The sequence below is a fragment of the Podarcis cretensis genome (genome assembly GCF_951804945.1).
Source record: "Podarcis cretensis genome assembly, chromosome: 8".
NCBI lineage: Eukaryota > Metazoa > Chordata > Lepidosauria > Squamata > Lacertidae > Podarcis > Podarcis cretensis.
In genome coordinates, this window is record NC_137177.1 from 26,148,815 (window position 1) to 26,160,864 (window position 12,050).

Below are 12,050 nucleotides of genomic sequence, written 5' to 3' on the forward strand. Positions count from 1 at the left end.
AATTATCTGCTTAGTGCTGCGTTGCACACAACCCCAAGACTCTGAATTTCTGGCTAATTCAGACTTTTTTCTAAAGTAAGGACAGGAGGGGGTGACTGAAAAGCCTGGAGAGAGGAGATGGGCATGGGGAAGATTAAGGAGATCTCCCCTGCAGCCATGAGAACTGACAAACTAGGCTTTGTGTTTTCAGTTTCTTTTTTTAAAAAGCTGGATTTTGCCCTTCATTTGTCTTGTCTGTGTTCAGGGGAAATCTGGACCGGCCCACTCCAGATGGGAGCACAGCCCTGCATTATGGGGCCCAGTATAATCAGCCCAACTGCATCAAGCTCCTGCTGAAGGGGAAAGCCTCTACAAATGCAGGTAGGATACGTCCCCCAGGTGACTTCCTCTAAGATGCGCAAATACATAAGCACACTTCTCTTCAGGCGTGCACAAAATGAGCCTTGGTTTGGTTATTTCATAAAATTTATACACTGCTTGATTGCAAAAAACATCAAAGCAGTTTGCAAAATAATAATAATAATTAGACCATAAAATTTTTGGTAAAAGCAGTTAAAAACAACAATTTAAAGTGTCCAGGAAAACAATTAAATTGACGATAAAATAAAAGCAGGTTAAAACACACATCGGCATTCTGGATAAGCTCGCCTAAAGAAAAATGTTTTTAGCAGGTGCCGAAAAGAGTACTTGATAAGTGAAGGCGCCCGGCTGATGTCACTAGGCAGGGAGTTCCGAAGTTTAGGTGCCGCCACACTGAAAGGTATTATGTGGCACCTGTAACAGGAGCAGTTCTGCAGATTGAAGCGGATATATACGGGGTAAGGAGATCTCGGAGGCAAAGTTATGAAGGGCTTTCTATACTGATAGCAGCAACACCTTGAACTCAGCCCCGCAGCAAGTCAGCAGCCGGTGCAGATCTGTGAACGAGGTGTTATATGCTGAAGCATTCTGCACTAACTGCAGCTTCTGGCTCAAGTGCAAGGGATGCCCACATACGGCAACAGCTCTATGCCCTCTTTCAAGTGGGGGTAATATATTAAAATGCCCCTTCCCCCCCCTCCACACCTTCTACAGCCTTGCTTTGTTTTTCTCTCTCTGTTCAGTAAATGCAGCTGGCGAAACACCTCTGGAAGTGGCGAGGAGGTACAAGCATGCCGAGTGTGAAGACTTGGTAGGTTGGGGGTGAAGCTAGGGGTCATCTGTGAAGCATTGAGAGCCAACATGGTGTGATGGTTAGAGTGATGGACCTGAGACGCCAGAGCTCGATTTCTCATTCAGCCATGAAGCTAGCTAGGTGATTTTTGCAGCAGGCACTATTTGCTGCCCTAACCTACCCCGTGGGGTTGCTGTGGGGGTTAAATAGGAAGGAGAGAATCTGGTATGCCATCTTGAGCTCCTTGAAGGAAAGGTGGGCATTATCACTGTCCACGGCCACATTCCAGACAGGCAAAGGCATTTGAGGAGGGTGTGGCTAAGGACTGGTGAGGGGTGTGGCTTGCGGAGGGTTCTTGGAAGTCCAGGCAGAGGGGACCCTGCAAACAGTGCTTGTTGGTGAGCTGGAATTGACTGGCTATGGCTACAGTCCTAAGAACATTTAGATGCATGCATACTTAATTTAATCTGTATGCCACCTTTCCCTAGTTTAAACGATGCTCAAAGTGGCGTGCAACATAGGGGGAAAAATACATAATCACAACGTAACAAGAATGGTCATAAACAATAAATAAAACATCAAAAATATGCAACCAAATTGAGCAATTTCCACGTAAATTATAAGATATAAAATTAAGATATAAAAAAATCACCCCCCCAATACCCCTGCCCAAGAGTCCATTCAGCAGCCTCAGCTTTTGTAGCTGGAGTCAGTCAAGGTTCTACCTTCCCAGGCCATATGGAAAAGGTCTGCAGGGAGCATGTCTTCTGGGACTCACGGCCAAGATGGCTTCTGGTCTCCACATTTCCTTGGTTGTTGAATCCATTGAGCCTGGTGGGACTTACTTCTGAGTAGATATGGTTTGCACTGTTAGTAGCAGACCCATCGTTGCCTCCTGTAGCATTTGGAAGGATTCCAGTGCATGATTTCTTGGGGGGGGGGAGGGTAAGCCTCATTGTGTCCCCAAGTGTGTTAGGTTTTGCAGCACTGCATCACTTGCAGGAACCAGAAGGGTCTTTCTCATTGGTAAACTGATGATGGAGTCTCTGTGTCCTCTTTGTTTACAGCTGGAGCAAGCCCAGGCGGGGAAATTGGCTTCCCAGATACACTTGGACTACGACTGGGAAACCCCTCAGGAGTTTTCTTACGACAGTGAAGATGAGCTGGATGAGAAGGTGCTGTGTGTTAGGAGCTCTGACTGCGTTTGTCCTAATTCAGAAGTGGGGAGCCCAGCTCCCATCAGCCCCAGTCACCATGGCCAGTGGTTAGGGATCATGGAACTTGTAGTCTGTCCTCTGCAGTGTAAATCCTCTGAACTGAAGCTGCTGTAAGGATGTCTTGCCCTCTGGTTGCCTGGTAAATGACGTCCTGTGGTTGGGAAACCAGAGGGTACGTGGTTATGAAATTTGTTCCCACCAGATGCTGTGAGGGTTTTAAAAGATGGTCAGGCATTCATGGAGGGCAGGCTATGTTCTACCTGCATTGTCTAAGACTGAATGTTTCTGAATACCAGTTGTTGGGAATCACAAGTGTGGAGTGTCGCTGTTGCACTCATGTCCGACTTTTGGGCTTCCCCATAGACATCTGGTTGGCCGCTGTGAGAACAGGATGCTGGACCTGATGGGCCTCTCGTCTAATCCAGGAAGACTGTTCTTGGGTTCTGAGGGCTGGACCTACATGGCCAGCCTGGGGTTGTGCAAGGAAGGAGCTGGTAGAAGCCTTCAACAGGTTCATAAACATTGCACCCACAGTCACAGCTTGACTGTAACTTCATTACAAGGTCCTCCACCTGCCTAGACTGGCCCGTTTCTCTCACCCCAGTACTTTCTCTCCAGCCACACAACCTCATGGTTTGAGGTAGTCTGTCACCGAGACCAGCTGGGAAGCATCAGTGGGAGAGCTCTGCTGCCTTCGTATCCTCTTTGTAGGTTTTCAGGAGGCATCAAATTGGCCACTGTGAAAAGTGGAGTGTTGAAGTAGACGGGTCTTTAGCCAGGGCTCTTCTGGTTCACTCCTATGGCCTTCGCTCTTGCTCGTGTCTCACAAATCTCTTCAGATGTGCACCAATTTCGACACCATTTGCTGCCTCAAATTGGAATGTGCTTTTGAGCCATGGAGAGGCCCTTAAGACTTAGAGGACGGGTTAGTTTCAGGAACTGGTCCTGAGTGCAGTGAAAGAAGGGAATGAGCCTCTAGTATAGTCTTCTTCTGATGTCATGTGCTCCAGATGTTTTGAGACAACAACTAGTATGACTCAGTGGTGAGAGATGAGGGAAGTTGTAATCCAACAAAGTCTGGGAGGCACTGGGAGGCTGGGGAACAGTGAGCTAAGAGGTATAGGGATATTGAAACAGAGCTTTGCTGCTTTCTCCGATAGGTGAGCCCACTGCAGCGGTCTTTTGGGTCTTCATCGTCTCCGACCACAGGCCAGCCTGCCCTCTTCCCTCCAAACAGGTGGAGTTGCACAGGTATAGACATCAGCAACAAGACCTACGAGACCATCCTGGTCCCCTCACGGCCTGGCCTGCGAAGCTCAAAAAGTGAGGAGACCCCACCACCGCTGCCAGTCAAAAATCCCACCAGAGGGAATTCCAAGACAAAACCAGGGCAGAGTGCTTTGGGTAAGTAGAGCCAAGCAGTGACAAGGCTGACCACATGCTTTGCACAAAGGTGTACATCAGAGCCCCAGTAGAAAAAGAGCAAGTCTGTTGCAATTGGAAAATGAAGTGTGTATACACACAGAGAGACACAAATTATACAATATCTAAATTCACAATGTGTGTAAAACCCATGTATTATATTTATATTATACATACTGTATGTGTGTGTCTATGCATTATATCTTAGACTATAGCCAAGATTCTACATGGACATTTTCTTGGGGCACATTGGCTGGAGAGTTGAATAAAATGGAACCCATCTTCTGATTAAATAATTTTCCCTCACAAAAATATTTATTATGTTAAGTTTATGTGTACAGACATACTTTCTGATTCTTACATTCTGATGTTTGCATATCCAGCAGATGTTCTAGCCTTCAGTTTTGTAGTCAGTAATGCCCTCCCTGTAATCACCAAACTCCTAAGCAGCTGCCTATGTGCTCCGAGTAGAAAGATCTTAGCATCCATTGGGAGCTTGTATCCAGTATCTCCATTAAGCCCTAAAATCATTGCCTGATACCTTCTATTTACTGCTCACTCCTTCCAGGTATGAAAAAAGTGTCCAGGATAATACCCAACTAGGTTTTATTCCTAATAGACCCATTAAAACTAAAGGGCCTTAGTTAGTCATGTCCATTAGCATTAGCTACATCCACACTATACATTTAAAACACATGGCTTTCCCTGAAGGATCTTTAGAACTGCAATTACAGGTGCTAGGTATCATAGTTCTGTGGATATAGATGACTCTGAGTATGGCTAACATTGACCACAACCCTCCATCCTTCTGTTTACTTAGCCAATGTAATTCTGAGATCTCGGTTTCTGCTTCAGTAAGTAATTCATTTCCCATTTCTTTCTAGACCCCTCAGAGTCCTTGCCTCAGTCGCCAGATGTCCCTGAGGGGCGGCACTTGTCCACTTCCGGCGTTCCTGGAATGCCAGATGGTGGCACGTCCCGGCAGCCATCGAGCTTCCGCAATTCTGTGGAAGTCAAAGGCACAGCCTACTGGGAAACCTGCTCCGAAAAGGAAAGTGGATCCCTGCGCAGAAGATCGGACCCCAGTCAGGCGACAGTGCTACAGCCTTCTCCTGGGACCTCTCCAGAACAAGGACAAGCCAACCCGGTCAAGTTCAGGTGAGACCAGGAGGTGTCAGTTGTGGAAAGGCCTGAAAGCCAAGCACCTTGTAGGTTAGCAGTGGCTTCAAGGGCCTAGTCTAAGGTATGGTTACCATAAATGGCCTGGGGAAAACTGATTTTGGCACCACCTGCACTATACTTTTAAAACGGTATCGTACCACTTTAAGCAGTCATGGCTTCCCCCCAAAGAATCCTGGGAAATGTAGTTTGTTAAGGTTGCTGAGAGTTGTTAGGAGACCCCGTTCCTCTCCCACAGCTGCATTTCCCAGAGTTCTGCAGAGAGAGGGATCAATTGTTAAAGCACTCTGGCTTCCCAGCATTCTTTAGAGGAAACCATAGCTGTTCAGAGTGGTATGATGATGCTTTAAAAACGTAGTGCAGATGGAGCCTTTGCTCCCTTCTGTCCCGCCTCAGCCAAACTAATGTTATTTTTAGGTCTGAACTGAGTGCAGACCACCAAGTATGTATTGCTACCCTTGTTCTAGGGCTAGGTTGGAAAACCTCGGGCCTGGGGTTCAGGACTTGCACTCGGCCACAGCCCATACCAGCCTTGATCTGCACCTCCCTTGAGTGCTTTTGCCTGGCTGGAATGTGCCCTTGAAGCCTCTTGCTTGCCTGGTAGGGAGATGTGTTTCTGGCTGGAGTGTACAAGGGTTAGAGTCACATCTGTGGCTCCACCCACTTTTGCCTGTGGCGCTGCCCTTTCCTGGCATGCAGGAGGTTCCTTGGCTACCCTTCGTTTACATGTGCTTTCTCTTCCCTCTACAGCTCTGAGAGCACCCGATCCTATCGGCGGATCAGTAGTGGCTCGGTGGGCAAGCTGCCTGGCACCCCACTTTCCCCTCAGAGCTCTGGTTGCCCAGAAGAACTGCCTTCCTGCAAGTCTCCGATGCTGGCCCAGACACCTCCCCCCGTGCCGATGCCAAGAAGGTTTGCCCCGGTGAGTTCTGTAAGATGGTGATGCTGTGGCTTGCAGAATGGGTGACAAGGCTTTCGGCAGGGTTGGGTAACCTGTGGCTAGGGTTGAGTGACTCTGCACCCTTTCATAAATGAGATGCCTCTTTGCAATTCTGTTTAGGCTTCACAGAACCACGGAAGGGCTGTGGCTCAGTGACAGAAGGGAAAGAGGGTTGTGTGAAACTAACGACTCCCATTTTTCATTTTTGCAGGCTAAGGGACGGCCGAAGAGAGTCATGGCCTTGGTTGACTGCAAGGGGGACAAGGCTCGGGAGTTGACTTTCTCCAAGGGTGAAGTGATTGTGGTGACACGGGAAGAGGATGATCAAAGTTGGGTGAGTGTTGCTGCTTCCTCCATGGGACAAAGTGGGGGAACACTGTTCCTTCTAGCTTGGGAGGGAAGGAAGGAAAGAAGGCAGGAGGATGGTGCTATCAAAGGCATGTTTTTTCCAACATGGGTGTGTATTTGCAATGGACCTTCTGCACCACTATAATCATTTCCTTGTACAATTGCGCTCTTTCCCTTCTTTACGAGTGATGTGTTGAGGCTCCTTACATCATACCTCTCCCCTTCCCTTTTCCCTCCCACGAGTGAAATCCATCTTTATAAGTGTGCCCGGTATTCCAGAAATGCTGTTCCTGACATTTCCCCACAGCAGACATCAGAAACTTGTTGTGCTCATCATACTCAGCAATGGATACTCTGGTCGCTCTACTCAAATTTTGTCTGGGAAGTACTGGTGGTTGCTACGGACATGTTGGTTAAGCAGAGATTAGGAGGCTGTCATGGTCACCACGGCTATTTCTGCCAATCGAAAGAGCGAGCCTCGTTGCAGGCATATCCCATCAATTATACAGAAGGAAAAGAGCGCAGTCACACTCTCAAAAACAATGAAACGATTGCGGTCATGCAGAAGGTTCATTGCAGATTTGAACCTAAGAATGTTTTTTGGGGGGAATAATAAGGCAGGTGCTATGAAAGGTACATTTGCAAGAGCCTCTCTTTCGTCTGCCTTCCCTCACCCCTTTTGATCCTGTCTCTGTCTTGTCCCCCCCCCCCCCACAGATCGGTTTCATTGAAGGTGATGGCACAAGAACAGGAGTTTTCCCCTCCAGCTTTGTCCACCCATTGCAAGACTGATGGGACCATTCTGTTCACGTTCCAGCTGCAGAGAGGAGTCTGTCTGAGCTGCTTTGAGGACCTAAGGTGGACTCGTCCCATCTCCTTTGAGCCTGGTCTTCTCCATAGGATGCCATCTGCGTAATCACTTCTTTGATCATATCCTTGGGAAGAAGCCACTGGCTTTGGCTTGGCTACTGTTTTCATTGCTGTTGTTAAGCAGGACCAGGAGAAAGGACAGGAGCTCTGCTGATGTTGCTTGGTTGACTTTTTCTGGCTTCTTTTTGCGGCCTCACGCAACTGAGGTATCTTCTCGTTGGCTGTGGAGACTCCATCTCCAAGTCATCTCTGCCGCCGTTTGATTTTCTCGCTCGAGACCAAATGTACACTTTAGGTGGAATTCAGACTCCTAGTGCAGTGTTTGGTTTCGTAGCAATCTCGGCTTCTGTTACGACAGTCACGAGAGATGAGCCCCGCTTCCAAGAGAAATCTGAAAACATGCAGCAAATGTATATATGCTGGAGACTTGGAAAACCAAGCCAGGCCTTTGGCAGGGCTTCAAAGCTGCTGCACATCCTGCCCCAGCCCCATGAGGATTCACGTCACTGTTCCCCCAGTAGAGGTCAAATACCCTACCCTCATGGATCCGTTTCTGCATCTCTTCATCCAGTGCAGAGTATCTTCACATCTGCTGTGTGCAGACAATTCTGGGAGCCTTGGTTGGTCCAAACTGGCCTAGTCAGTTGAGAGTGCCCTTTAGGGGGAAGGGCTGCAGCTCAGTGGTACAGCATCTGTTTTCATGCATAAAGTCCCAGGTTCAATTCCCGACGGCATGAAGAAGGCCCCTGCCCGAAGCCCTGGAGTGCTGCTGCCAATCTGTGTTGACCGTGCTGAGCAAGATGGGCCAGTGGTCTGACTTTGCATAAAGCAGGTTCCTGTGTGGCTATATCTGTTAGGCACCAGGTGTGCGCTGCTGGAGAAGTAGGATAATGGTGTGCAAACTTCAGGGCTTGCCTCCGCTATTCACCTCTCAGGGACTGCATTCTGCCAGGACAGCCACAGCTTTCCCATGTCCCATGGAAGTCACTGCCCTCCAAATGAAGAAGATTGATGAAAGGCAGAACTCATGTCTGATAAAGCAAAGCTTTTCAAAGTCTTGGGCGCTAGTGGGAAGTGAGGGCATCTGTAGCTCTTCAGGCTGCAAAATGTCTTGGGGCCCATATTGACCAGCCTGTCTGCCATTATCACTAACAGAATTACAGAATCATAGACTGTTTTAAGTCAGAAGGGAGCTTAGAGGTCCAACCTCCTGCACACTGCAGGAATCTTGCAACTGTAACTGGTTGCACCTCTGCTTAAATGCAAAGGAAAGACCACCACCTCATGAGGCCGTCTGTTCCTCTGTCGAACAGTTCTAGCAATTAGGACATGTCTCCTATTAGCCAAAATCTGCTTCCTTGTGACTTCCACTCTTTGGCTGTACTCTGGGAGCAACAGAGAACAAACTGATTTTCTACATTATGGAGCTCCTGATAACTTCCTGTGGAATCTGTGAGTTCTGTAGAGTAATGTTTTGAAACCACTGCTGCTTGCACTTTGGAAGCTTTTCAGGCTGAATCCAAACTTCTTCTTGTTTGGATTTGGGCACCAGCCGCCACTGGGAAGGCAGGGAGGCCAACAGTAGGCAGACCTAGAGCCAAGGGCAGATGCAGACAAGTAATTCTAGTTTTCTCCCTGTTCTGTTCGCTGTTGAGTGGTACAGGGGCTATGGAGGAGGCTGGGAGCCAGGACTGGCTGTCGTTAAGAAGACAGGCCAGTGTGGGCTGGCTGAGAGCAGACTGAGGTTGGTAGGGCAGTACGCCATAAGATCCAGCCCAATATTTTTAGAACAGCTCAGCCAGTTTGGAAAGTGCCCTTGTCCCATTTTTGATCCTCTCCTGCCAAGCTATGAGAAAACCAATTCTGCAAGTCTGCAGAATGGTTAAATTTTGAACAAAAAGGAAAGCAGCTGTGGGAGTTGCCAAATTGGCAGTTCTCCCCTGAAATCCCTCCCCAAATCCCACAATTAGGTTTGCAACTGTTTTTAAAATGTTACTTTTAAAAAAAATGAATAAATGTGAATGTACCACTTCAAACGTTTTAAGAGGTGGATGGCCCATCAGAAAGATGAGTGGATGTCTGAACCTGTGGGGTTGTCTTGCTGATAGGTATATCTGCTGTGGAAATAGCAAATCCAGTTTGGCTCTCATGGGTGAAGAACTCACTGTGACTGCCCTTTTAAATACCACGTCCGTCTGTCCTCGCCTTCAAATGCTCCATTCTGGTTTGACCAGTTTTAAAGAGAAGCAATATCACTATACATGCTCTGGCCCTTTCCCCAGGGTGTGAAAAGTTCAGGGCAATCTTTAAACAGCTGGTTCTTTTCCGCAGTGAGCACCCTGCAGATTTCTTTGCAAAGGATGCATGAATAATGTGGATGCATCAGCCAGCGAAAGCTTTGCTGGTTTCCAAAATGGAATCAAACCAGGCCCCAGATGTAAGATGATTTAAACAAGCAAAGTTGTTTTAAGCTGCTTTTTCAGCACTAAGAACAACCAGAGCTGAATTTATTATTTTTGCTCAGCTACCAGCTGTAGATGAGTAGCTTGGTGGGGAGAACATCTGCTTTGCATGCAGAAGGAGGTCTCAGTCCCTGGCATCTCCAGGTACAGATGGGAAAGATTCCCTACCTTAAACCCTGGAGAGCTGCTACCAGATAATAAACGATCCATCTAGCTTGTTTTTATCTGGCTCAGTGTAAGGCAGGCTTTTATGTTCCTTTTAAGTAAAGCCTAGTACATTGGGCAGAAAGTCTACTAGCAGAGTAAGTATTGTTCCCTCAGCCAACCCGAGCATACATTCTCCAGGAAGAAGGGACGTGGGGACAAGGGGCATTATGCAGTTTGCTGTGTTCATGTCTTTCTGCTTCGTTGTCTTGTGCCCGACAGTCCTGTGGAACTCACTGACACAGAATATGGTAAGGACTAAACAGGCCTGTTTCAGTTTGTGGGGTTCCTGACCAAATACATGAATGGAATAACCATTGAGGTGATTGGATGGGACAAACAGGAAACTCCCATTTTCATTCTCAAACCTGGATTTATGTGTGTATTCTGTGCACAGAATCTGGCTTCTGGCACAAAGTATGCCTACCTAATTATCACAGATCTTCCTCTACTTCTTTAAAAGATAGGATTCTAATTGTCTCAAAGACAAAAAAAGAGGGTGATATAAAGGGGGCTGCAACAAAATGTTGCAGTACAAAGTGTTTGTTCATGATTCCAGCCACTGGCATAGCAATCCTTGCACTCTATCCCAAGTCATTCCTTGCTGCCCAGCAGCCCTTTAAGATCACTCTGTAAATATGTAATTATTGTGTAGTACAGGGTTTGCCAACCTTTTTGGGTCAGTGGGCCACATTTAGAACTTCTGTAAAAAGTGCCTTAGGTCACAAAATGGCTGCTGTGGGGGGCATGGCATAATAACTTTGCTGTACTAGGGAGAGGCTGAGCCAGTGGAAACAGGAAGAGCAGACATTATCTCTCACATTGTTGATTTTTTGAGGCAATGTGGCACCCTTTTTTGGGTGCCATGGAAGGTACTGGGTACACTGGCAACTATAGATGTCATGTTAGAGGCTCCTTGTATAGAAGTTTACATGTTAGCTAATACTTTGAAGCTATCTCAAATTGAGTTCAGCACTCGGAGCAGGGGGGCAGGACTGTGCTTCATTTCCCCCCAATTTCCCAAACTAATGAAAGCAGGGCCAGTCCCATCATTGGGCAGAGTGGGGTGATGGCCTCTGGCAACAGACCCTGGAGACAGCCCTCTCCAGCCATTCCTCCTGAGTGTGCGCCACAGGCCTGTCATATACCTCTAAACTAGATTGCTTCCCTCAGAGTGTCTTCCCAGGAACCTATCTTGGTTTTGTTGCAGAAATTTTCAACCCGGTTACCCCCTCCAAAATTTGTTTGCACTGAGTTTAAAAGTACCACACAGGTATTTGGATCTGTGATTGTTTTCTTGGACCAACATAACCCTCGTCTGGTATGGGGCTGATACCACAAGTCTGCTGCTCTCTGAAATACTGCATTTTTATATATAAAAAAGACAAAAAGTTGTTGGGAGATAAGTTGAATATGCCACCTGAAAATGTACTGTTTTTTGTTCCTATCTTTTTGTTTTGTTTCTAATAAAAGTTCTGATTGATTATTTTTTTTTCTTTTTACTAGTAGTACTTTGGTGTGATTCATGCCCTAGTTGGCTTCCCGTCACCATAGTTTTATTTATTTCAAATATTTGCATATCAACTCATTACACAAGGATCTGGAGTGAAATACAAACAAAACACAGCCATCCTCCTAGTCCTCATAGGCAGTAGCAAAGGAGCAGTAGGTAAGAGAGGGGGAAGGAGGGAGGGAGTTGGATGAGTACCTGGCAGTAAGCCTCCAAGCTGCTTAAGGTTAAAAGTTCCTGGAAAGTGGAGAACTTTTGGCCCTCCAGATGTTGCTGTACTACAGCTCCCATCATCCCTGGCCATTCATTGGGCATGCTTGCTGGAGCTGATGGGAATTGCAATGCAGCAACATATCCCACATCTGATGTAGGACAATAAAAAAAGATATTCACCTAGTGTCAAAAGGACAATGTAGAAAGTTTTCCTGGGCAGTGTATGTTTCCCCAGATGGGGTTGGGGTTCATTTGATTTACTACTCTCTCCTCACCATAAGGTCCCAAAGGAGCTCCTAGCAATTCAGAAATACAGCATTAAAGATTGTTTAAAACAAATGTCACAGGAATAGGGAAGACGCTGACAAATGGGAGGAGTTCAGTGTCACACTATGATGATTGCTCTCTCAGTGCAAAGCATCTTAGCTTGCCAGACGGAACAATCTGCCCCACTTGGAAGAACTCCTATACAAATACTGAAATTGTTATGTATGAATGCAATTAATATGCAATTAATATATGTAAAAGGAAC

The 12,050-nt window shown here is 46.9% G+C and overlaps 1 protein-coding gene across 3 annotated transcripts in view; it reads left to right on the forward strand.

Annotated features, from left to right (window-relative positions):
• ASAP3 (ArfGAP with SH3 domain, ankyrin repeat and PH domain 3) overlaps window positions 1–11,279 on the forward strand; it is a 70,870-nt gene extending 59,591 nt beyond the window's left edge. For 2 of the 3 annotated variants that reach the window (XM_079985957.1, XM_079985958.1), the window contains exons 19-26: window positions 245–360; window positions 1,104–1,171; window positions 2,221–2,328; window positions 3,531–3,774; window positions 4,677–4,950; window positions 5,722–5,893; window positions 6,123–6,245; window positions 6,977–11,279. In XM_079985957.1, the coding sequence (XP_079842083.1) occupies window positions 245–360; window positions 1,104–1,171; window positions 2,221–2,328; window positions 3,531–3,774; window positions 4,677–4,950; window positions 5,722–5,893; window positions 6,123–6,245; window positions 6,977–7,051 (1,180 nt within the window). In that variant the 3' untranslated portion in view covers window positions 7,052–11,279. The remainder of the gene's footprint in view (window positions 1–244; window positions 361–1,103; window positions 1,172–2,220; window positions 2,329–3,530; window positions 3,775–4,676; window positions 4,951–5,721; window positions 5,894–6,122; window positions 6,246–6,976) is intronic. The other variant, XR_013841422.1, reaches the window with a different exon arrangement.
• The last annotated feature ends 771 nt before the right edge of the window (window positions 11,280–12,050 follow it).